We start from the raw sequence: 24,828 nt of genomic DNA, 5'->3' as shown, positions 1-24,828 counted from the left end.
AAAAAAGTGTGAACCAGGCAATCTTTCTAATCATATCAAAGTTCATCTGAGTATCAAGCCAAAGTAAGTTGCTTCATTGTTGCAATGATTCCAGGCAACATCAGCTTGCCTGATTCCACAAGCTTTATTATCTACATTGCTTCTATAGTCAATAAGTACTGTATAGATTTACTTCAAAGTTGTTGAAAACATGTTAAATACATGCAACTTTTTTGAGAAGTTACAGACACATTTCAGTTACACAGAAATCAGTCTTTCAGCTATGGAAAAATTGTAGGCACAAATTCTTCAAAGTACAGTGGTGCCTCGCTTAACGGCGATAATCTGTTCGCAAAACATTTATTCCATAAGTGGAGCTCAAGCACTGAAAGCAAGCGGGGGGGGGGGCTACATAACACCTGATAGCATACAGATACACATTTTTGCATTAAATCAACTGTTTCAAAACTTTCCATATTCTGGCAACCCCTTGCACATCAATTCACCTCAAGGCAGTTTTATACACGTGTTGTAGAAATTCTGAACATTGCAGGCACCCCTTGAGAATGTACCCAATTCAAGTAGTGCCTCGGCTTCCTCACCTAAAGCAGCAGTGGCCAACATGCAGTCCATGAACCATATGGGACCACTTAGAGGCCAGTGTGTCCCTTCTACCACCACCCAGAGCACTCCGACATGTTCTAAAATACAAGTCTTCTGATATATTGTTTCCCTGAAAAAGTTCCTTTATGCCTCTAGGATGTTCTGCATAATTCTGCTATGTTTTGAGAGCCTCCCAGTCTCATTTTTTTTTCTAGAGCCAGTTACCTGTTTGAACTGAGACCATGGCTTAAGTACACATCGAACATCCCTCTGCAACCTCAAATGACGAGGGAAGGTCAGTTGAGAGCCATCAGCCTATCTTTAAAAGATTCTTTCCTCTATTATTGTTGTCTTTACTGATAGCTATGCCAATAACCTACTGGGGTTTGTGGTATCCATATGTCTCCATGTGCAGCATTTGAAAACCACTGCATTCAGTGACTAAATAATTCATGCTTTAATACCACAGTGCAGTATACAAATGAAGGAGAGAAGCCAATTCTAAGGCTGTGACTATATTAGTAAATAGTACAGAATTGCCTGTGGAAGCAGAATGGATGAATTCAAATTTTTAAAAATGATAACATGATACAAAAGCCAAGCAAATCAGCCTGGCCCTTTTTGCTTCAGATACTGAGCTTTCCCCCTGCTACTGGAGGCTTCTAGTTTTTTTAAATCCATAAAGATTGCAGTGGTGTTTTTCCCATGTGATCAGGATACAAAAGGACAGGAGGAGTGACACTGGGTGGTATTCCGGTGATGTCTAAGCTAGGTGTGATGTTTCATATTTTTTTTAAAAAAATAAACACAAAAGAATAAACATCACTATTAAATAGAAACAACTCCGACAAATTACACAGATTACTATTTCTCATAGCATGTGTGCATGTATTTGCACATTATGGAGAACTTTGGAAAACTATCCCTCTTTGCTAACACTCAACCCCAACTTTACTAAGAGCCATAAAAGGAGAGCTGGGGATCAACAGTGGTCAGAATGAAAAAAAAGAGAGGGGGAAATGATGTGAATCAAACCACTCTGCAATGAGGGGCCAGTGTGGACACAGTGGCACCCAAGCAATATGTGATCTCTGTGTGATCATCTAATCCAGACAGAAAAATAAAATAGGCTGTGAATCAAGCAGCAGCAAAGCTAGCATGCCAGTATAATCACAGATTAAACAACTATATCCCATCTTCCACTAATTTAAATCCCAATATGCTGCCTCACTACTCAAGAGTCCTACTTCACTGAGATTTATTCAGTGCATGCATTGGATTCATTAAAAAAAGAATGAAGAGTATTACTGGCCCTCTAAAGACTAGTAAATTTTTCCTTGGCATAAGCTTTCGTGGACTGTAGCCCACTCCTTCAGATGCTTGCAAGACCACAGTACATTAATAACACATTGCTGCAATATATTAACACACGCCTATCCCTCCCCACACCAGAAATTTTTGGACAGAAAAACAATCTTGTACCGTGAATTCCCACGATATAGTGCATTGTTACAATTTCATTGCTCAGGTCACTTAACTTATGGTAACACAAAATTTTAAATGCATTTCCGTGAGTCCTACGCCATAACCAAACCGATACGTTCAAAACGTATCTAAAGCGATTAATTTATGTAGAAGGGTTACGAGCATGAAATGATGAAGAGTACTGTACATTGTTATTACTATTGCGCAACGTTTTGCTTGCACGGTTACAACCAAATTACTCAGCAGAATAATGATGACAAGAACAGGTTCTTTCCATCCGGCGGCAGTTCAGTTCAGACTCCCGCCCGAGGAGAGAGAGAGAGAAACACACGCACAGGAGGCTCCCAAGAACACGCCAGGACCTGGCCGAGCTCCCTAACGAAGACTACATCTCCCAGCATGCCCCGGGCCAGCAAAGATGGCCTCCTTTTGAGTATCCCCGGGACTCGTGTCAAATCCGTGTCCCGGTGGACACCTTTGTTAGGCCAGCTGGAAAGGGCTTGGGCAGGTCCGAGAAGGAGATGCCGCTCTTCGGTTAAGCGAGGCGGGCCTTGAGGGGGGAGGATTGCCCTGGTATCCCCCCTCCCGCGCTGGGGCACCGAGAAAGAAAGCGACCCCCCCCACACACACACACGGTCTCTCCGCCTCGTCTTGTTTCCGCGTCGGGTTCACCCGCTTCCCTTGCGGCGGAACGAGGGAGGTGGGGAGCCCTCCAGCGGCGGCCTCTCCCCATAGCGGGCGCTGCCTGGCGGGAGTCCTCCCGCAGAGCCCGCCCATTTCCCCCCCCCCCCGAGAGGTGTCCGTCCCTCCGTCCCTCCTCCTCCTCCTCTCGCCGAGCGCCCGCCTCAGACCCTTGGCTTGAGGCGGGCGAGGGAGGAGGTGGGCGACCCGAGCTTGCTGCTTGGGGGTGAGGGGAGCTGGACGCGGCGGCAGGAGGGGAAGAAGAGCCTGGCTGACGAGGGGCTCCCTTTCTCTCTCTCTCACACACACACCCCACACAGAGAAGACGCCCCCCCCTCGCTCCCGAGATGTTCTCGCGGCGGGGCCACGCCGATGTCAAGAAGTCCACCCAGAAAGCGCTGGACCCGCGGAAGGACGTCCTGACTCGCCTCAAGCACCTCAGGGCGGTGATGGGTGAGTGGAAGGAAGGAAAGGGGCGCATAAGGGCAACGCAAGCCGAAAGCCCGGGTGGAAAGGGGTGGGTGGGATGGTGGCCCCAGGAGGTTCGCCCTCCACTACAGTTATCGTGCAGTTCTGGGTTCGAATCCCATCCTTTCCCCTGAGATCCTTTCCTTCCCCTTTGGGCAAGCGCCCCAGCAACCTCGGAATAATTCAGCTCGCAGGCTTTTAGGGATTCGCAAAACCCATGTGCAGGGACTATTAGAAAACCGTATACCTGCAGAGTTATTAGGGTGACTTCTATTATTATTATTATTATTATTATTATTATTATTATTATTATTATTATTATTATTATTATTATTATTATTATTATTATTATTATTATTATTATTATTATTATTATTATTATTATTATTTCTGTTATTTCTGGCAGCAATAACGGCCAGGTAGTCTTCGCACATCAGGTTGGTCTCTGACTGCACAAAGTTGATTCTTTTGTTGTGCCAGACTTTATGGCTGCTGCAGTGGCCGAAGGTCTTTCCTTTTTGCTCCTTCCTGCACTTCTAAATAAATAAATGAAGGGAGGGTGAGACATCTCCCCCGACGCCCTTTTGCCTGCCAAAGCAGCAGAGATCTCCAGTTAAAGTGCATCGCTGGAGGCGAGTGAAGGCAGCTCTTCCTGGAGCACAAGCAGGTGTGGCAGGTGTATTGTAGGCAAGGAATCAAATAGGTTTGCTGTAGGTAGTGCTCCATCCCAAAACAGAATAAGTTCTTTGGCCAGAGATTCTGGTGTAGCTTCAAAAAGAAAATGTGGTTTTGTTTTAAAATGCCTATGTGAGGTCTAATGCATTGCATTCGTTGTTGGTAGGCTGAAGATCTACTATAACTAGAATAGGAGAATGGCACTGGCCTCCGAAGTTCAGTTATTTAAGTTTTTGTTCTAACATTCAGAAATGTGAATCAACGGGCATGCCTATGCAACAGCTTCCTGTGGTTTTTCCTGTATGAGAAGTGGCCCAGAGAAAAAGGCAGTATGAATGGCACAGTCTGCCTCTGTTCTTTGGTGTTCCTGGCCTTTAGTGTTCTGTCTGGGACCATTGTGGGTTGCGCTTTCTTAGAGACTTTTGCAGTCGTACTATGAACTGAAAAGTTTTATATCTGCTAGCCGGTACAGACTACTATATATTCTGTAGGACTGATAAATTTGTTAAATGAACTATGGAAAGGTAGAACTCATTGCCTGTTTCACAAGTTCTCCAAGTTAATCTTACAACTTGATACTAGTGTGAAAATGCTCATTTTATTATTTTATTGTTTTATGCTTTTCTGATTATTTATATGTATATTATATTAGATGCGAAATATAATCTTTTAAGAGTGGTTTAAATTCTGTTTATGTGTACAGCCTGATTAGCTTTGAAGCAATAAAGTATTCATATTTGTATAAATTGAAATTAGAGCTTGAGCGGTCAGTATCAAGTCTTCCAGGGGACAAAGATGTTTGGTAAAATAAACATCAGGTTTTTTTTTTAAGTGCAACCAGATAAACTGTATGCAGTGCAAAGTGAAGCCATGAGAAATTTGTATGATGGTAGCTAATTTAAAAAGAGGCAATATGAAAAATTGTCAGTATCCTGGCTGCACTAGAGTTCAATACCCTGATGAAGCATGCTGTTTCTCTTCCCTCTGCCAAAGACACACTCTACTGTCTTCATGGTTGCCCTCCAAATGTGTACATCATTATGAATATAAAAGAAATCTGGAATACAAAAAAGATGTGTGGCACCTTGAAGACTAATAGACTTATTACAGCATGAAGTTCTGTGGATTATAGCCCCAATACCTTGGATTCATGCATTGCATCTATATATGGTTACTCTAGGCACCTTATATTTATAGTTCATAACTAATTGCCATGTTATTTTCTCCATAAAAATGAGTGGCAGAGACTATTTCATTTTTCTTTTTGTCCCAAGTTTTAGCTGTTATTCATTGATGCTGCAGTTTTACCTCTCAGTCCTGCCAGTTTCTAAAAGCATGAAGTCTCTACAGGGGGCTTTTATCCACATTGAAAATGTACAGTGGCACTTATGGGATGAAAATTAAAGGCTAAAATTCTGCTACTTAGCATAGTAAATTACACTTAGAGTAGGTCCAGTGACTCAATGGGAATTTGGTGAGAAAACCTCTGTATAACTTCCATTCATTTAAATATGTCTACTCTAATGGTGACTTTAGCATAGCAGGTTGCAGTTAGAATAGACTCATTTGAATCCAAGGAACATATGGAGTAACTGACTTGCTAAATCCCCATTGATTCAGTGGACCTACTCCACTCCCATTGAGTAGAACTAGCTTTTTATGGAGCACTTCTGATCCTGGGATATGTTTCCTATATAAAACTTTGGGAAAAGTTTTATATAGTGCTGCAGGGATGGGGCAGATTTGTGAATAGCACTTTATAATACATAGGCATGCTTCTTTACGTGACACACGTGAATAGCAATTAGAAATGACGCGCATGAACCACTGGTTTGGTGGTTCATGACAGTTTGTTTACTGGCCGAGCAAGTGTTTGACAGTTCTCAGCACTGCCTCCTCCAGTGAACCCCCCCCCCCCGAAGCGGTGCGCAGAGGAAACAAGGCGGTGAAGCTGGGATGCTGCCTCTGAGAGGGTGGGATGTGGGGCTGGGAACTGCCAAACACCTGTTCGGTCAGTAAACGAATTGGCACAAACTGCCAAACCAGAGCGGTTCATGCCCACTTCTAATAGCAACCCCTTCTCCTTTGTTAGGGGACATGGTTTCCTTAGAAATTAAGCTAGAGGTTAAAAAAGGGACATTGGTCTGCTTTGTACATTGAGTCCGGAGTTTTATGTTGTTCTTACCGATTGCATTATTTATGCAATAGCTTTTAAAAAGTTGTTTACCATACCATAGCTCAGTAAAGATGTTTGCCCAATGCTGATATCTCTGTGTTCTTATATTTTAAAAAGCTGGGAAGTTTCCCAAGGAGTAAAAATCTTTGGCCTACAAGTCTATTGTTGAAATGATGCTCCCCAAAACAAAGAGATTGATACCCTAGGTCATCATCCCCTTACTCAAAACTTTGGTACACCCTGTTTGTATCTTAAGTTCTACTCCAAGTAAACACCACAGCACAGTTTTGCAGACCACCCTACTTTCTATATAGCACATCTCTAGCAGTATGGAAGTGCTGAAATGAAACACTATCTTGTCTCCTTGAAAATAAGACCTAACCTGAAAATAAGCCCTTGTATGATTTTTCAAGATGCTCGTAATATAAACCCTACCCCAAAAATATGCCCCAGTTAAATGAAACCATGCCCTCCACCATTGTGCAGCAACCAGAAGACATGACTATGTTTGAATAAATGTAGATTGTTGTACAGTACATGAAAAAAAAAATCCCCTGAAAATTAGCCCTAATGTGCTTTTTGGACAAAAATTAATATAAGACTCTGTCTTATTTTCAGGGAAACACTGTATCTTTGACAGTGTAAACAGCAGATTGATAGTACACAGTTGTAAAATCTTTACTAATCCAACCCAAAATGATTTATATTTGGAGGGAAGAAGTCTCATTGTGTTTCATAGGTGTAGTCCTAGAGAAACAGGAGGGTTTTTCCTCCTTGCTTCTTGGGCTATCAAAGAATGTTTTGTTTAAAGGGGAAGTAATAATAGAGGTTGTACATCATTGGAGTAGAATGTTGACCTTGAGACCAGAGTAAAATTAGCAATAAAAAGACAGTGGCAACTATGTTATTAATTCAGGCTGTTAACAAATCTGCTGGCAACTACATAAACATTCTAGCAAGGTGGTTAATACATACAGGGTTCAAGTTACATTGGCGTAAAGTGGATCTGCTGCGAGAACTAACTTAAATGAATTATCTTAAAGGAATTGAAAGCTTTCTATCCTCCCATTTCAGTTTCCAAATTTTTCCTGTGTCTCCATTTTGCTCTGGGGAAGCCTTTTCGAGCCTTGGGAGAGATGTGGAAGAAGCCTTTGATAGTAAAATGTCAGCAGATCACCAATTACAGTCCTGATCCTGGCAATAGTGATCTGGTAGCAATTTTTGACTATTAAAGATTCCCTCTCTTGTCCTGAGGCTCCCAGAAGTTTCTCCAGTGCAGTGGCAAAAGGGAGCCCTAGGGAGCCTCGGAACCTGAAATGGAGAGATAGGAAGCTTTCAACTAATTTAGTATTTACCAGCCCAGAAAAATGATACTGGAACATAACTTTACATCAACAGGATTTGGGTAATTGATTTTAGTATACAAATGGTAGCCCTTGATAGAATATGTAATATGTTGTTGAAACATGTACCATGCAACCTTGTTTTCCTTTTCATGACTTCAGCATGTGTTGTATTTTCCTTGTAACTTTTTTTTTATACAGTGAAGGCTAAAATCATATTCTTTTATTAACTGTGAAGAATCCTGGTACGTATGTGTAAGACCTCAGGAAGCCTCTCGTCCTCTATTGTATGTTGGAATAAATTGTAAAACAGTGTCCAATAGCTGGAGGATAATACCAAGCATCTACCAAACAGACTAGCTCTTTTATTGTAATATGAGCTTTTGTGACATATTTCAAGAAAATACATGATTTTAGTAGCCTACATGACTCTCAGAAAAAGCCAGACAGACCTGTTTCTGTACATATTTGTACAGATCTGATTTAGAAGAAAAACGGAGAGCAGTGTATATGCCAATTTTCAAGCAAAATGTTTCACCTAGTCTTATTTGGCACTGAACCTGAAAGCATTAGTTAACTTTTTTAAAAATCAGCATCTGGTTTTTATTGTTCCTAACATGTAAAACCCTTCTTGTTTTCTTCAGCTTGAAAAATGAATATTTTATATGAATACATGTTTTATGTGAATGTGGTATTTTCTCTGCTAGGGACCTGTTCTTAACCTACTTCTTACATAGTTCCTTTTTAGTTTCTAGTTTTCTACAGAGCTGTGAACTTCCACAATTGTTCACACTGTATTTGGTACAATAGGATAAACATTATAACAGTACGTATGTCTACTCAGAAATAAATCAAACAGCGTTCCTTACTAAGTTTAGGATTTAAGCTTCATTTCAGTGGCTTCACTGAGAGAGTTGCAGACATGTGCTTAATTCTTATGTTGGTTAACTGAATATAAAATATTGTTACAAGAATAACTTAACAGTCCAGTACTGTATACTCTTGAGGAGCTCCATTTGCTTAGCAGGAATTGTGTCACCAGCAGCTGCACATTTCTGCTAATTAAAGAGTTCTCTTTTTTTGTTTTGGAGTGTGCATGACTTTGTCTCATTGTACACAAGTTGTACAAACAGAAACAAAATGCAGTAGCAATTTTAGTTTTGTATAGTCTTCTGGCCATTGTAAAAACAAACATATACCAGCAACTACCGTATTTTTCAGTGTATAAAATGATACTTTTTCCTAAAATAATTAGAGGAGAAGTTGAAGGTCGTTTTATACATGGAAGGCAGCAGCAGGAGACAGAGGCAGAGGAACAGCCATGCTCAGCCGCCTCTCATGGCTGCCTCTGCCGTTCAGTCGCCCCCTCCACCGCCACTGCTGGGGCTTACCTCCAGCTCACGTCGCCGCCTTGTCCCCTGCCCAAAGGAGACGATCACTGGAGGAGGCGATCCGGCCGCAGCAGCAGAAGTCAATGGGCAGCAGGGAGAGGCGGCTGAGTGTGACTGCTCCTTTGCCTTAATCTCTGCTTCTGCTGCTACTGCAGTCTCCTCCAGCGCCATTCACAGGCTCAGCAGCATCAGGAGGAGGCAGAGACTGAGGCAAAGGAGCAGCCATGCTCAGCTGCCTCTCACTGCTGCCCATTGACTGCTGCCGCCATCATCAAATTGCCTCCTCCAGCGATCGTCCCCTTCGGGCAGGGTACAAGGTGGTGACATGAGCTAGGGGTAAGCCCCAGCAGTTTCACTGGAGGAGGTGATTGGGTGGTGAAGACAGCAGGAGGCAGAGGCAGAGGCACAACCATGCTGGGCTGCCCCTTACAGCTGCCCATTGATTGCTCTTCCGCCCCTGGCAAGGGTAAAAATTAGGGGGTCATCTTATGCAATGGGGGGGTTGTATACAGGGAAAAATATGATATATGACTGTACAGAGTGTCTTGTACTGTCACAGTGTATACAAACTATCACTTTAAAAATCACCATGGCTTGACAAGAAACAGCATTATAATTTAGAAATTTTCTTCTCTCATATATTGCTATAGTTTAAAAATGTGTAATTTTTATGCTGACCACCTGTCTTGTGCACACAATGATAAAATTGTGATCTTATTTATATGTTCCATTCCCCATACTTCCCTAAGATGTGGGCCAGATGTTTTTCAAGATACATGTTATAAACAGGGCAGTGGATAATATTATGTAGCAGATCTTCAACCTGTCTGTACTCACAAGGGCACGTACATTCAAAACAATGTTTAATTCCAAATCTTCCATCCAGGATAGTAGAAGGCATCAGGTTCAATCAGGCTGTAGTAAAGGCCACACTCCCATCGCATTTCGGCATTTGTTGTATATCTGTCTTTCTTTGTTAATGTCAGGAGCACCACAGTACAATTAATAACTACCAGACAGTTTTCTCCCAGTAACAGGCAACATCAAAAGCATTTGGAGCAGCTAGCATCGAATCTTCTGCAGTACATTTTGAGGAATGTAGAATACACTGATGTAGGTGTAAAGTTGTCTGATTTTCTCCACACTTGCAGAGAACACAGGAAGCATATTTTCATGATCTATTAGGACCTATACAGGGAGTCTATCACAGAACTACATTATCTGTGCAGCATTGCATTGACTCTCACGAAGCCTCCTTCCCACAAATTTAAAATGCATGGAACGTCATGAAATGGTGGTGGGGAAACCTCTCTTGTTATTTGTGCCTTCTTACTCTCAGAATTCGGCCTATGGGATTCCAGATGGATTTTTTAAAGCTTTTTGTATGTATGTGAGTAAAGCTTAAGTGGGTAAAGAGAGGAAAAAGTGTTATTCGTGGAAGGTTATACCTATTTCTTGCCATATTAGTTTCAAACAAATAACAAGATGGTTGCTCATCCATCACTGCTGGTTCCATTCGTTTACTGGGTTTGTTGTTTTGTAATTAACTGTTGCACAGTCAACACTCAGAAAAATTTCTTAAAATTTCCTCCAAATCTATTTTGCAGTGTAGCATTTTCTCCATGATGGGACTTAGTTTTTAGTTCTATTTAACCTACGGGAAGTACTATCTGCCTCCTCTTATATTTAGAGTTATCAGTTATCCAGTCTTTTTTCCTGAATTCACATGAGAATGCTCTTACTATCAAAGCTTCAAATGGTCAGGATGAACAGCATTTTGCAGAAAATATTTCTTTTTCAGGGTACAGTATTGCTATCCTGATACTTGCTTTTTCTGAGAGTCTTTTGGTTCTCTCTCCTTGTCTATCACCATTGCATTTGTTGCAAAGTTGAATTGAAACTAAGTAATACAGGGAAAGTATATAAATAAAACAAGCTCTCTTTTTTTTGGCACGCAAATCTTTTGGTAAGAGTTACAGTATTACAATTTGCAGTGGCTTCCAGTTCACCTTGCTTGTTCTTCGACTATTTTCTTTGTTAACATTTACAAGACCTAATCTTTTTGTAAGTCCCATGTGTGACCGACTTTGAGTACTTGACCTGGGCTTCCTGTGATTCTTCTCAGCTCTTGATGGCGTTCTCCAGCTGCGTGTGCAGCACACCAGAGGTCATTTGAAAGAGGGTCAGCAGTTCCCTCGCTTAACTTCCCAATTCCTTTATAAACTTCACACATAGCAGATGAAAAGGAAGCTGCTTCCGTTATGCATAACACATTTTTCAGTGTTTTTCCCCAGTCAGCTAATTTTTTTCGAGCTGGTTTTTAAGCTTGAGTAAACATATTTTTTCCAAGCTGGTTTTGTGAGAATTGAAGATTATTTACTCCCCCCCTCTCTCTTTTTTTTTGCTGAGCTCTTCTCTCACCCTAGAAGCTGCCATTTGCTCAGCGTCCCCAAATGAAATGGGAAAATTAGTGCCAACTCCCTGCTTTCTTTTTTAGTCCTTATTAACACACCACCAGCAGCTGCTGTTCATAAGGCAGTATTATTCAGTGGAGCAGTTTTTATTGAAGTCACCTCACAGGCAGGTCCCCCTATCCCCAATCCTGTTCTGTGGTGGTACATGGTTTATAATTGAGCATTTAGCTGTTTATTCAGGCTTCTCAAGAGAGCTATTATATGTAGATTTCTGTGTCGTTTTGGGAGGTTTTTAAAAAAATATTAAAAGAAAATAGCCTCAAGGAAAGTGTTAAACCAACCTGAAGGACAGGTAATTTGGTAAACCAGGTATTTTAGAAACCTGAGACAATAGCCCATGTTTGTTTTACAGTTCAGCAATATTCACTCTGAATACCTGATGGCTTGAGAGAGGGGGGGGTTTAATAATGGAGAGCTTGATGTTTTCTGTACTTTTTTTGTTAAACACTATGCGTTTGTTTGTTACTAAATTATCAGGTTGATTTTTCATAGCTATGAAGGGAAAGATAATATTGGCACTGTGTTTAGTGTGCATTATAATCATGGTTCCTTAGGCTAGCTTGCAGTCTTGAATCATGTTATGAGATAAACATTATGTCACCGAGAGGCTGTTTTCTATTGATATATTAAATACAAGTTTCTGTTAGTTTGCTGTATATGTAATGTTCAATGTTACCCTACCAGTTGAGAGAACACACTGCTGCAAGGAGGTCACAAATCTACGGAGGTCTAATCTACCCATGCTTCCATACAAATATATATCCTTCATTTGCTTAGTGCTAAAGGAATGGATGCACATAGTGAACACCACAATAGATACTTACAGATGTACACCCCTTCAGCTTTCTGTTTCAATACTGCAAATGGGTTGCTTAGTCAAACTGAAGACAACGTCTTCATTTAAGACAGTGGTTTCCAACCTTGGATCCACAATTGATCTTGGACTAAAATCCCAGAAGGCTTCATTACTAGCTGTGCTGGCCAGGATTTCTTGTAGTTGTAGTCCAGGAACATCTGGGGGTCCAAGATTGGGAACTACTGATTTAAAAGGACAGGGTTGCTCCTCAATTTCTGTCCCTTCCTCTTAGTTGGCTGTGAGATCACTTCCATCTTTTGCTAAGTTTAATGATATATAGAAGCCAAACAATGCAATTAATTTTAATGGTAGTTTCCTGAAATAAACCACATCATGGTTTATGAAGCTGACTTATTTCAATAAATTACTGGAATGACAAACTGTTTTACAGTGTAAAAGTGATATAAACCCCACAAAGCAACGGTTTCTTGCCTGGAGTCAGGGAAGGGTGTGTGCACAAAGATAAGAATTATCTGTAAATATAAGGCATTATTTGCCTTTTTATTCAAACATAAACATGGTGTGGTGAAGTTAATTTTATTCATTTGAAACAACTTTTAAATACTTTATCATTTGCTTAGTCCTTTTAAAAATTATCTGGGCTAAATCTTTTTGGAATATATTCTTTCTTTGTGGCACAGTCATAATGGACACTGCTTTATGGGCCTAAAGTCATAGTGGGCACTTAGATTTGTAGTACTTGTGTGGAGAGAAGTATATACCAAGTCTCTTTGTGCACCCCTGTCAGATCCATTAGGTTGGCAAGGAACATGTGAACAGAATTTCCCAGCAGGAATCAGGAATTGGAGATAAAGCCATATCCTAGTTCCGCTCACCTCCCATTTGGTGGATGGGCAGTGCAGGGAGAAACTACACTGTATCTTGGATCACCATGCTTAACAGCAGGATCCCAATGTCAAGTCTGTTCTCCATTTACTTTCCCCATTTCAAATGTTGAGCGCATGAGGGTATCTGTCCCCATGGAGGTGGCAAGGTTTTATTGAGAGGAAAACACATCCTCTAGACCGGAGGTGTAAAACTCAATTTCTTCTTGGGCCACATTGGAATTATGGTTGACCTCAAATGACCGGTTGTATTTGTAAGACTATATAAATGTAGCAGCCACGAAATTAAAAGACGCCTGCTTCTGGGGAGGAAAGCGATGACAAACCTTGACAGCATCTTAAAAAGCAGAGACATCACCTTGCCAACAAAAGTCCGAATAGTCAAAGCTATGGTTTTTCCTGTTGTGATGTATGGATGTGAGAGCTGGACCATAAAGAAAGCTGATCGCCAAAGAATTGATGCCTTTGAATTGTGGTGCTGGAGGAGGCTCTTGAGAGTCCCCTGGACTGCAAGGAGAACAAACCTATCCATTCTAAAGGAAATCAACCCTGAGTGCTCACTGGAAGGACAGATCCTGAAGCTGAGGCTCCAGTACTTTGGCCATCTCATGAGAAGAGAAGACTCCTTGGAAAAGACCCTGATGTTAGGAAAGTGTGACGGCAAGAGGAGAAGGGGACGACCAAGGATGAGATGGCTGGACAGTGTCTGCGAAGCAACCAACATGAAATTGACAAACCTCCGGGAGGCAGTGGAAGATAGGAGGGCCTGGCATGCTCTGGTCCATGGGGTCACGAAGAGTCGGACACGACTAAACGACTAAACAACAACAACAACATAAATGTATCTAACTCTTTATCATGTTAAATATAATCCTCCTCATTCAACTATCACTTTTGGACTCTTCGCTGCTTGGATTGCTGGGATTAGAAATCCCACTGGACAGATTCCCAGCATCCTTGTGGAGCATTATGAATGACCAAGTAAGCATCTGTGTATTGTATACTGTACAGTAGCAGACAACACTCCGAGGGCCACATGAAATGACCCTGTGGGCTGGATTCAGCTCTCTGGGCTTAAGTTTGACACATGTGCTCCAGACCAGTGGTCCCCAACCTTGGGCCTCCAGATGTTCTCAGACTACAACTCCCAGAATCCTTCACCACCACCTCTGCTGGCCAGGATTTCTGGGAGTTGAAGTCCAAGAACATTTGGAGGCTCAAGGTTGGGGACCACTGCTCTAGACCCTTTGTGCCTGAAATGGAAAAATCTTTTAGGCCCTGATGTGTAACTGGTCATCCCGCTTAGAATTTTACATTACAAGTGCTAAATCAGACAGATACTAGGACACTTGGACTCTAATAGATGGCATAGTTATCTTAGAATCTAGACCATTTAACCAATTCACATCTCTGCTCTCCATACTTACATTTTTAAATTACAAAATTATACAAAAGTGATCTCTCCATAGAGTTTCATGTACAGTGGTGCTTCGACTTATGAACGTCCCGACTTACAACCATTTCGAGTTACGACCAGCTCTGGCTGCAAAATTTTGCTTCGACTTGCAGCTGGAGCTTTGAGTTGCAACGGGAAAAAAGGCAGGGAAAAAAGGCAGGGAATTCAAATTTGCTAACCGTTGGTAGGCGAAGAGGCTGCGTCTTTGTAGCTCTTTCGCCCCAATGGTTAAAGTGAGTGTGTTTGGAGGAAGCTTGGGACTGCCTGGTAAGGTAAGGTGCTGCTTTCTGCTTTTTAAAAACTATTCTGGGTGGGTTTTGCAGGGTGGGTTTGAGCTCTGGGGATTATGTTTCTGTGCTGTAATTTTGTTTTTGGTGATTTTTTTGCAGTCCCAGCACCTTCGATGGGGCTTGCTCTGTTGTTTATTTTTGGTTTGTTTGGTTTTTTAAGCCCCAGCGCCTTCGGGGCTTGCTCTGTTGTTTATTTTTGGTTGTTTTTTTTAAAAAGCCCCAGTGCCTTCCCATGGGGCTTGCTGTGTGCTTTATTTATTTGGTAAAATATTCTTTGGCCGGAACGGATTAATCGCATTCCAGTGCATTTCAATGGGAAATGGTGCTTCGACTTACGACCATTTCGAGTTACGTCTATCTTCTGGAATGGACTATGGTCGTAAGTTGAGGCACCACTGTAAATGTGGAAGGTGCAGCCCATTTTCCGCCCTCTGCTGGGCATACACTATAAATGGAGTGCAGATTAACATCTATATGAGGCTTCTGAGGGAGATCATCCAGAAAACTGGAGTCTGCTGTCATCAGCATGCTGATGACACACAGCTCTGTTTCTCCTTTACATTGTCAGCAGTGGGAGCTGTACAGACCCTGGAATGCAGTCTATACTTGGTTATAGACTGCACAAGGGCTAACAGACTGAAATTGAATCTTATAAAGACAGAGACCTTTCTGTTGAGAGGGGGTCCTGCCTGGCTAGGTCAGGACCAGGTTACACTCCCTCTGAAAGACCAGATTCACAACTTAGGTGTGTTGCTGGACCTGGCTCTTACTATGGAGAAACAGATCTCAGTTGTAGCCTGATCTGCCTTTTTTCCAGTGTAGGCAGATTGCACACCTGTGGCCCTATCTAAACAGGAAATCCCTAACAATGCTGCTTGGTGCTTTGGTAATCTGTAGAATTGACTACTGTGATGTCTCTATGTGAGTCTATCCTTGAAGGTGGTATGGAAGCTACAATGGGATACAGAATGCAGCAGCCAGACTGGCCTCGACTATATCGAGATAAGACCATATCTCTCAAGTCCTGGCCTGTCTGTACTGGTTGTCTGTATGCTTCCATGCCAAATTCAAGGTATTAATGGTAACCCATAAGGACCTTAATGGTTTGAGACTCACTGTTTGAAATTGTCTGCCCATTCCACCTGCTGCATTCAGACGATGATCCTGCACTTGCCACAACAAGGAGACAGAGAAATCTCTGAGTAGGAATCGGGCCTTCTCAGTGCTGGCTGCCACATTATGGAATGCATTGACAGTGGAGGTGTGTCAGGCCCCTTCCCTCTAGTATTCAAAAAGTCACTCCAAACACATCTGTTCAGAGAAGCTTTTTTGGATACCTTTCCTACACGATTGCCAATTATGTTGTTTATTTTTAATTTGTATTTTTTTAAAATTGCTGTCACCTCTAGGGCATATTTTGGGTTCTATCTTTTTGATGATAGTTGCCAGATTGCTGTTGTTGTTTAATGTATTTATCTTTGTAAGCTGCTTAGAATAGTGGCATGCCATTATATGATGATAGTGGTGGTAAAATCTGAATGAATGAATGAATGAATGAATGAATATTAATACAAAGTACCTCCAATTTACTATAATTGATTTGCTATCCTGCTACTTTGCATAACCTTATTTCTGTCATAATTTATTTTGTTTCCTTTTTGTGAGATGTAAAAAGAATCATATTCTCAACAAGCAAACTACTTTTATATTGACTCTGTCTTACTTCCATTTATTTTATTACTTTGTTTTGTCTAATTTTCTCCACTAAAAGTTCAAGTGCTCTGCATAAGTGAAGCCTCTAAATCATTTTTATATGCAGTCTTACATACAACACATTTCAGTTGTCAATCCATACTTTATTCACAGTGCAAATGGACAGTATCAGGGCCCCTGGCATTCTGGAAGAGGCATAATCACTGTCTCTGGTCTAGCTTAAAAATATGGACCTGTTCCGCATGTGGATATCCTAAGCAGTGTATTTCTTTTAGAGTAGAAAAGATGGGAGGTCACTGATCAGCTCAGTGACCCAAGAACTACTTGTTCTATTGAATAAAGGCTCAGGTAGCTCTATATTATACAGATCACCACACTCTTTGTTTTTATTTTATGCCTTGTGTGCCTGAGGGTCCTATAGTGGCCCCTGAATCAAATGAAAACATTGATTCAGAATCAATGTTTTGTGGCGTTGCACTCCAGTTCACCAGTTTAATAGCCTCAGTAGGTTTCTCTTTATGTATGTACATATACAGTACTGTATATGTACAGGTATGTATATTTACACACACATTTTTTTATTTATTTACAATTTTTAGACTGCTCCTTCTCCAGAAGAGAACCCAAAGTACCTTATACTATTTAAAACAGTACTAAAAGCTTTAAAAATTCTTGTTCAATGTTGTAATAATTGAACAGATATCAAGTTTAACACTAGGGATAAAAACTGGTTAAAACATATGGACACATATGTATATGCACATGTTGAGATTGTGAAATGCCGTATATGTATGCATACACACAGATCTATATGGGCTGAGGTTTTGAAATACCATGTCTTAGCTCTGCCAGCTAATACTGTTGGGTGGAAGTAGAGCCACAGCTTCCTTTTGTTTGAAGTGATTTTAGTGCTAATGAAATGTTGAGAGGCAGGAGGGTATTGTGGTTAAAGTGGTTAGAGATACTATGGGAAAAAGCCTGTGTTGTCCAGAAGACTGTCACACATGATTAGTTTGCTTGAGAGTACAGAAGTGGAAATAGGTCAAAACAGAGAGCAATTTTTCAGCTGCAAAACTGTGAAGGGACCGTCTACAATGCTGTCTACCTTCTAGTACTGTAGATGGAATGTCCAACTAGGACTTAGAAGACTGAAATCCCTGCTTGCTCATGGAAATTCAGAAGTAGGTGTGTAGCACTGGTAAAAACACTCTTTATATGTATATCTCATATACTGTACTTTGGAAACCCTGCTAGGATTGCCATAAATTGGAAACAAATTGAGGACCTGTAACACACACAGGAAACTGCTACTTTTAAAGCTGTTGCCATCGTTCCCTTGCATAAAGAATCACGTACAATCTCCTTAGTTATTCTGGTTATTGGGTTTTTACAGAAAAAATTTACTGTTCAGGATAGATGAAGTTCAAACTAAATTAATGGACCATTACAAGCATTTTGTTGGCATCCCAGATGATAATAGCTTCTTTGTGGCTCAGTTCTGGTTAGTTGTTCTTCTAGCCTACACAGTATAGTCCTTTGAAGGCTGGATATGCAACTTGAGATTTATTACACTATTGGATGTGTATGCCGTGATCAATGAGTTGGCTACCCTGAAATATTTTTGAGCTTAGCATCACCAGGCTGCAAAGCAGGGTTACCTGCATAATGTCTGCATAACATATATTATGTGCATAGCTTGTTGCAAAGGGAGAAAAAGTGTTTCATAGCAGGACGCTTTAAGAGCAAGCATTTCCAGAAAATGCAAATGGGGAGCCAGGTGAAGGTAAAGGTTCCCCTTGACATTTAGTCCAGTCGTGTCTCACTCTAGGGTGCGGTGCTCATTCCCGTCTCCAAGCTGTAGAGCCAGCGTTTGTCTGTAGACAATCTTCCATGGTCACATGGCCAGTGTGACTAGACACGGAATGCTGTTACCTTCCCACCGTGGTGGTACCTATTTATCTACTCGCATTTACATGCTTTCGAACTGATAGGTTGGCAGGAGCTGGGACAAGCAACAGGAGCTCACTGTTGTGTGGATTCGATCTTATGACTGCTGGTCTTCTGACCTTGCAGCACAGAGGCTTCTGTAGTTTAACCTGCAGCGCCACCATGTCCCTTAAATGGGGAGCCAAGGTGTATGCTGAAGCAGCCTTCATTCCTTTCTTGTTTGAATTGCTCATGCCAGATCACAGTTATCAAGACTGACACTAATTACTTGGCTAGTCTAACCATGGCTCTTCATCTAGAGCTGGCATACATGGGAATGAGTTGATGCTACATGTAAAGGCACAGCTTGAAAATAATTTTTATAGTACTGTTATTGCGCATGAATGTTTCCTGATTCAGCAGAAGATGAGCCTGTGGAAGTAAACTCCTGAATATGCTGGATTATTGTGCTGGATTATTGAGCAAGTTTGTTCTGTATAATGATTTTAGCTTGACGTTGTGTAAATGGTGTTTCCATTTAATTTAAATTTCTTGTTATTTGGATGTTTACCCTAATGTTATGGTAAAGCTACTTTGAAATTGAGTCCACAAAAGTGACTTCCAATCTTCCAGGTGCTTACCAGTCTTCTGCTTGCCAGCCAGCCTGCCCTCCTGCCTCTGTGGATCTCTGTTGAAAGATTTTTGACACAGCTTGACAAAAAGATCTACCAACCCTTTCACAATTCATAAAAAGTTTATTAAATAGTTGTCTCAAGCATTGGTTCCCAATCTTGAGTAACACAGGTGTTAATGGACTGCAATTCCCAGAAGACCTCACCACCAACTGTGCTGGCTAGGGTTTTGGGGAGTTGCAGTCAAAGAACACCTGGATTATCCAAGGTTGGGTACTCTTGGTGTAGAGGAAATACTGGCCCATCTGAGACAACAAGGCGATTGTTATGCACTCATTTTCAGTAAAATATGTGTGACCCATAAACAAACACACCATCCCCTCTTTCAACAATATGATGTGGAGTGACGTTTGGATGATAGGATCTGGAATTAAAAATATAAGGCATATTTGCATTTCAGTAATCCCAGTATTGATACCTTATGCATGATCGTAGCCATGTAGCCATTATTGCCATTACCATTTTGATTCTTCTTTTCTTGTTATGTCATTTTCTTGTGAAGCTGTGAATGTTAAATTTATGTATTGCTCATATATTTTCAAACAACACTGAGCTTTTTAAAACTTTTACAGATGCGGTGGATGGAAGTGAACTGAAGCAGTTATTTGAGATTAACTATTCTCAAATTTATTTTATCTTCTATGAAAATTTCATAACAGTGGAAAGTAGCTTGAAACAGAAAGGTAAGCATTTTAGGAGGGCTTTGAGTTAGTGGTGTTAAATTGTTTTATATTGTCTTGAGTGTACTTTTTATTTATTTATTTATTTGATTTATATCCTGCCCATCTGGTATATTTATACCACTCTGAGCGGCTTTTTACTGTCCAAGTTCATCATCTGTATGTATCTTGAATATATTTGGTAATAGATATGACAAAGATGGGAACATCTAGTAAATCTGAATCAAGTAAGAGCCAGCAGCATAATTCTGCTACTGTGTTGAATTCCTTGGGTTATTCAACACGCATACAACTGTGTTGAATTCCTTGGGTTAGCCTTTGGCCTTGAGGCTCTTGGAAAGTGGTTTAAATTAACAATTTGCTTTGTTAGTCTAGTTACTGAGTTACATGTGGAAATAGGTAGTCTGCTTAAAAATAAAGAGTAGAGCTGTTGACGTTATAGCACTGGGTTATTAAAAATATTTTTCTTGAAAAAACGGAGCTGAACATTATATGGATAGTATTAGTCTTAGGCACTCACGAGTAAGGTAAACTAAGCCTGTATAGAAAAGAGGCACTCCTCCTAATGAACAATAACTGGTAGAATTCAGTATTACTATAGTCACAAGGGAGCTTTATATTATTTCCTAGGGGAATACTCTCAACTGCTGAGAAGTTTACTGTTGAGCCGGATGCATTTCTGCAGGGCGAGGGCATAAATATTGGAATTCATTAAAAAATAATTACTATGGAAAAATGTGACACCAAAAGGTAGTAGGGCAAAATCCATACATGGGGAAGTTTGAAGAGAGTGTAGTGTATAAATGTTTGTGCTAACACTTTGAAGCCAAGGCATAGGAGCTGGAAGTGCAAACTGTCAAAATAAATATAAGTTGTTAATAAGGCACAAAAGAAAAAGAAGTTAAGATACTGCTCAAAATCATAAACTAGATCGCTTCAAATACATCAGTTTTTTAAAAAAACAAATGGCATGTTCAGTAAATGGTAAAAGAATAAAAGACTTACTGAAGATGGGATAAACAGAAAAAAAGTCTTGTAACAATGTGAAGCTGAACAAATAGACTGTGGCACAAACTTTTGTAGTCTTGAGTACACTTTGTTAAAGCGAGTATTCATATTCGTTTGAAGTCAGATATGTTCATACAGTTTTGTCAATGTAGTTTCAAAAAGTGTGCTGTAGAACTGGGAAATATATAGTAAGGGACAACAACAAAAATCAAGAAGATAAAGCACCTGAAATTCTGAAACATTGGAACTTTTTAATTTACCAAGAAGGGAATGTAAATGATAGCAATTTGCAAAATGATGCGCTTCTTCCTTCAACTGAGGTTAATAAACAGTTGGTTAACACATACACATAAATACAAACATACACAGAACAGTTATCTCTATATCTGTCAGGGTTTGGTAGAAAAGGCGCAAGGACCCAGTCCAGAACAAAACCACAGGAACAAGATAGAAACAACCCCACAGCCCCAGCAGAGACCCACCAGCTAAGGTTTTGAGTCCAAACGGTAGCCAAGTAGAAAGATGATGCAAATCGTGGTCAGACACTCCAGGAGTCAAAGCCAGGAAGAAAAGTATCACGGCAGCAGGGTCCAGAGATGCAAGGAGAGGCGAGGCAAGGCAGGAACAGCAGGGTAAGCAGACAGGGCAGAAAGGAACCAAGAGGCAGGCAGCAGGCTAGGAACCACCAGGCAAGGCAGGAATAACAGGAGAGCACAACCAGCAAACCCTCACTGCTGAGGCAAAGGTCTGTAGGGAAAGCCTGCTCTCATATAGCCCAATTCTCAGATTCCACAGGTGGCGCTCCTGAGGAGCTAGGCAGCAGCTGCAGGGAAAGGACCTAGCCCTGCAGTCTCTAGAGCAGTTCTCCCCAGAGGGAAGGGGGCCAATCCTGCATGCACTAAGGTTGCATGGTTCCGGCACGGCCCCAGTCCTGACACTCTTCTATACTCTAGACCACTGGTTCTTAACCTTGGGTTACTCAGGAGTTTTGGACTGCAACTCCCAGAAGCCTTCACCACCAATTGTGCTGGTTGGGGTTTCTGGGAGTTGCAGTTCAAAAACATCCGAGTAACAAAGGTTAAGAACCACTACTCTAGACCAGTGGTCTCCAACCTTGGGCTTCCAGAGGTTCTTGGACTACAACTCCCAGAAGCCTTCACCACCACCTCTACAGGCCAGGATTTCTGGGAGTTGAAGTCCAAGAACATCTGGAGGCTCACGGTTGGGGACCACTGCTCTAGACAATCCTTCCCCATACACCACTGGTTCTTAACCTTTGTTACTGAGATGCTTTTGGACTGCAATTCCCAGAAGCCTTCACCATCAGCTGTGCTGGCTGGGGTTTCTGGGAGTTGCAGTTCAAAAACACCTGAGTAACAAAGGTTAAGAACACTACCATGTGTAATGAGCCTTAAAGGTCCTTATGACTCCCTGATCTAGAGGGTGAATTGTTTGGGGGCAAGTAGACCATGTTGACACCTTTGGTGTTGAACTCAGAGTTCTGGGTGGCTAGGGGCATAGTATTAATGGAATATTTGTTTGTTTGTTTATTGAACTATTTATTTATTGAAAAAAATCTGTGTGTAACCAAACCATGCTATTCAGACCCTTGTAACTCAAGGGAGAAGTGTACATGGTATGGAAATAGCATGAAGTATGTCTCTGAGACGCATAATATGTCTAGATTGATTGATAGTGCTGTCAGGGATATGAGGAATGTCATTGTCTTTATGTCTTCTTTGTGGTGAAAATAAACAAGTAGTATTAGGATCATTGCTATAATTAAGTTATGACTGATACCTTAGAGGGGGACCCCCCCCCCCAGTGTTTGTTGTGTTGTCTACTAACAAGTCTCAAAGCAAAGTTATTTCCCTGCACTCAACCATGCTTGCATAATAAGCCAACATTCAAGGCATTTGAGACTCAGATAAAAAAAATCTTCTTACCCAGTTGTGCTGGCATAACAGAAATGGTGTACCATTTGGAGGCGAATTGCTGGATTGTGTGACTTCAGTGTGCAACTAATAATGCCTGCAGGGATTTCATAACTTGGCAGTTTGCACCTTTAGTGTAGTTGTGGAAGAGGATTTTGACCAGCGTGATCTATCAGAGTTGTATACTCAGTTATCTGACTAATTAGTTGAAATATTGTACATTTTAATTATGTTTCAGTGCAGTATAAGTTGTTGGTCTCCTGACATCTTAGCCAGAAGAGTACTTGGCTTTCCAGTTCCCTTACATTTGTAAACCTCTCCCTTGAAACACCAGTACATAGCCTTTAATATTCCTAAATGACCTCCTTTGCTTTTCAGCCTTCTGTATTATATCATCTCCTTTGTTTCTTCTGCGTACCTTTCTGTTCCCCATTCTACCTGTTTTTCTACTTCCGTTTTCAGAAGAGTTCCTGTCCTTAAAATATAGCTGAGTCTGTAAATTAAACAATAAGAGCCAAAAATTATAAGCAAACCCTGTGTTTTCTGTCACATTGCAGTAATGCTTCTTCATACTAAGCTCTTGTACAACAGTTATGCCTGTGCATTCTAAACATCTTTATGAATTTCAGTGCACATGCTTATTTATGATTGCACATAGCTTGAAAGCTGGCAGCACTATGGGCTTTTATTATCAAAGTGATACAGCATATTTATGCAGAATGACTGGAAATAATCCTTTTCCCTTCAGGGAATAAATCTCAACGGGAGGAGCTGGACTCCATTCTCTTTCTTTTTGAAGTAAGTTACCATATTTCATTATATATTCACCAGTACAGTTTCTTCGTGTTAATAATGATCAAGTAATATTTATGGCAAACATGTCTTTCCCCACAAACAGTAAAATGGAACTGATGTTTAAATATTTGTCACTATTCTAAATAGTGTCGAGTGAGCTTCTAATTCCCACATTCAGTTTGTATGTGATTGTAAGTGATTTAAACATACAGTATTTGGCTCTGCAGCAAGAACTCTAATGCTTCCAGTGTGAATTGGGATTAGAAGCCTCCCTCTAGATTTTGAGCCTGTGCTACCACAGAGTGGATCCTCCTCATCCCCTCTTCATTTGTTTTATTTTCCAAGGATATTTATTAATTGGCACAAAGAGTCCTACCTACACCTCACAGGCCACAAGTGGGTGATACCACTGTGTCTCTGCAGCCTGGTCCATCTCAACAGTGTGTTTATTTGTAAATATATCTGTGATTTTACTTCTGTAACTACTGTTGCTTCTAGCATGATGTTTTTGCTTGTTTTAAGTTGTTGTTAAATGTTGTCAGTACAAGTAAAACTACATTTTTTTGCTATCCAAGGACTCTAATGGCTGAATTTTTTTTTGAAATGCTTTATTTCTTGGTTGTATTTCTTTCAACTTTTGCATTGTTTTACAGAACAACCCTATAATGGAGCAAAGAAAGACTCATTGTTGCAGGATGTAGTGTGGAGGACACATACCTTCTTTTCCAGGGGCATGTTAATCATGTCCTCCTCCCATTACTGTCAGTGGGAAGGAATTACTGCTAATAATCTTAGAGCTGTAGAAATGGGAGGGAGGGATCCTATGGACCATTGAGTCCAGTTTCTGTCAAGGAGGGACAGCTGGGAATCAAACTGGTTCTGCAGCCAGATACCTAAACCACTGAGCTATCCAGCAGATGCTGTGATAACTGTGTTAACTCCAGGGGTGGTCTAATTAAGTTCCTGTTTGTGGAGAGATGATAAGGAAGCTTACGATCTTATGGGACATGCCCTATTTTGGGGCATCTACCGCTGTAGAACTTTCCTTGGGAGTATTGGGGGCATTTTATGATATAAGAACCATCCTTGCTGGCAGAGTAGCACTTGCTCTGTGTTGAGTAGTATTTCTACTAGCCTTTGGCTATCTTTAAACTTGCTCTATTGTGCTTTTTAAAACAACAACAACGGGTACTATACAAATTATTGGTGTTGTTTAATAAAGAATAGTAATTTCTTGAAGATAAGGCCTAATGATTTCAAAGTCAAGTTAATGGTGACTGCATTAGTTTTAGTGGTTTTTATTCCTTTCAACAAGCTTCAGGGTAGGGTAACTATTGGTATAGTTATGCCACATCTGT

The 24,828-nt window shown here is 40.9% G+C and overlaps 1 protein-coding gene across 3 annotated transcripts in view; it reads left to right on the top strand.

Moving 5' to 3' along the window:
• The first annotated feature begins 2,989 nt into the window (after positions 1 to 2,989).
• RALGAPA2 (Ral GTPase activating protein catalytic subunit alpha 2) overlaps positions 2,990 to 24,828 on the top strand; it is a 255,925-nt gene continuing 234,086 nt past the window's right edge. For all 3 annotated transcript variants that reach the window (XM_072998430.2, XM_072998429.2, XM_072998431.2), the window contains exons 1-3: positions 2,990 to 3,201; positions 19,626 to 19,736; positions 23,424 to 23,473. In XM_072998430.2, coding sequence (XP_072854531.2) covers positions 3,096 to 3,201; positions 19,626 to 19,736; positions 23,424 to 23,473 — 267 coding nt within the window. In that variant the 5' untranslated portion in view covers positions 2,990 to 3,095. The remainder of the gene's footprint in view (positions 3,202 to 19,625; positions 19,737 to 23,423; positions 23,474 to 24,828) is intronic.

Source organism: Pogona vitticeps, chromosome 4 (assembly GCF_051106095.1).
Source record: "Pogona vitticeps strain Pit_001003342236 chromosome 4, PviZW2.1, whole genome shotgun sequence".
Classification (NCBI taxonomy): Eukaryota; Metazoa; Chordata; class Lepidosauria; order Squamata; family Agamidae; genus Pogona; species Pogona vitticeps.
The sequence above is the reverse complement of the archived record's forward strand: the minus strand, read 5'-3'. Positions and strand labels throughout refer to the sequence as shown.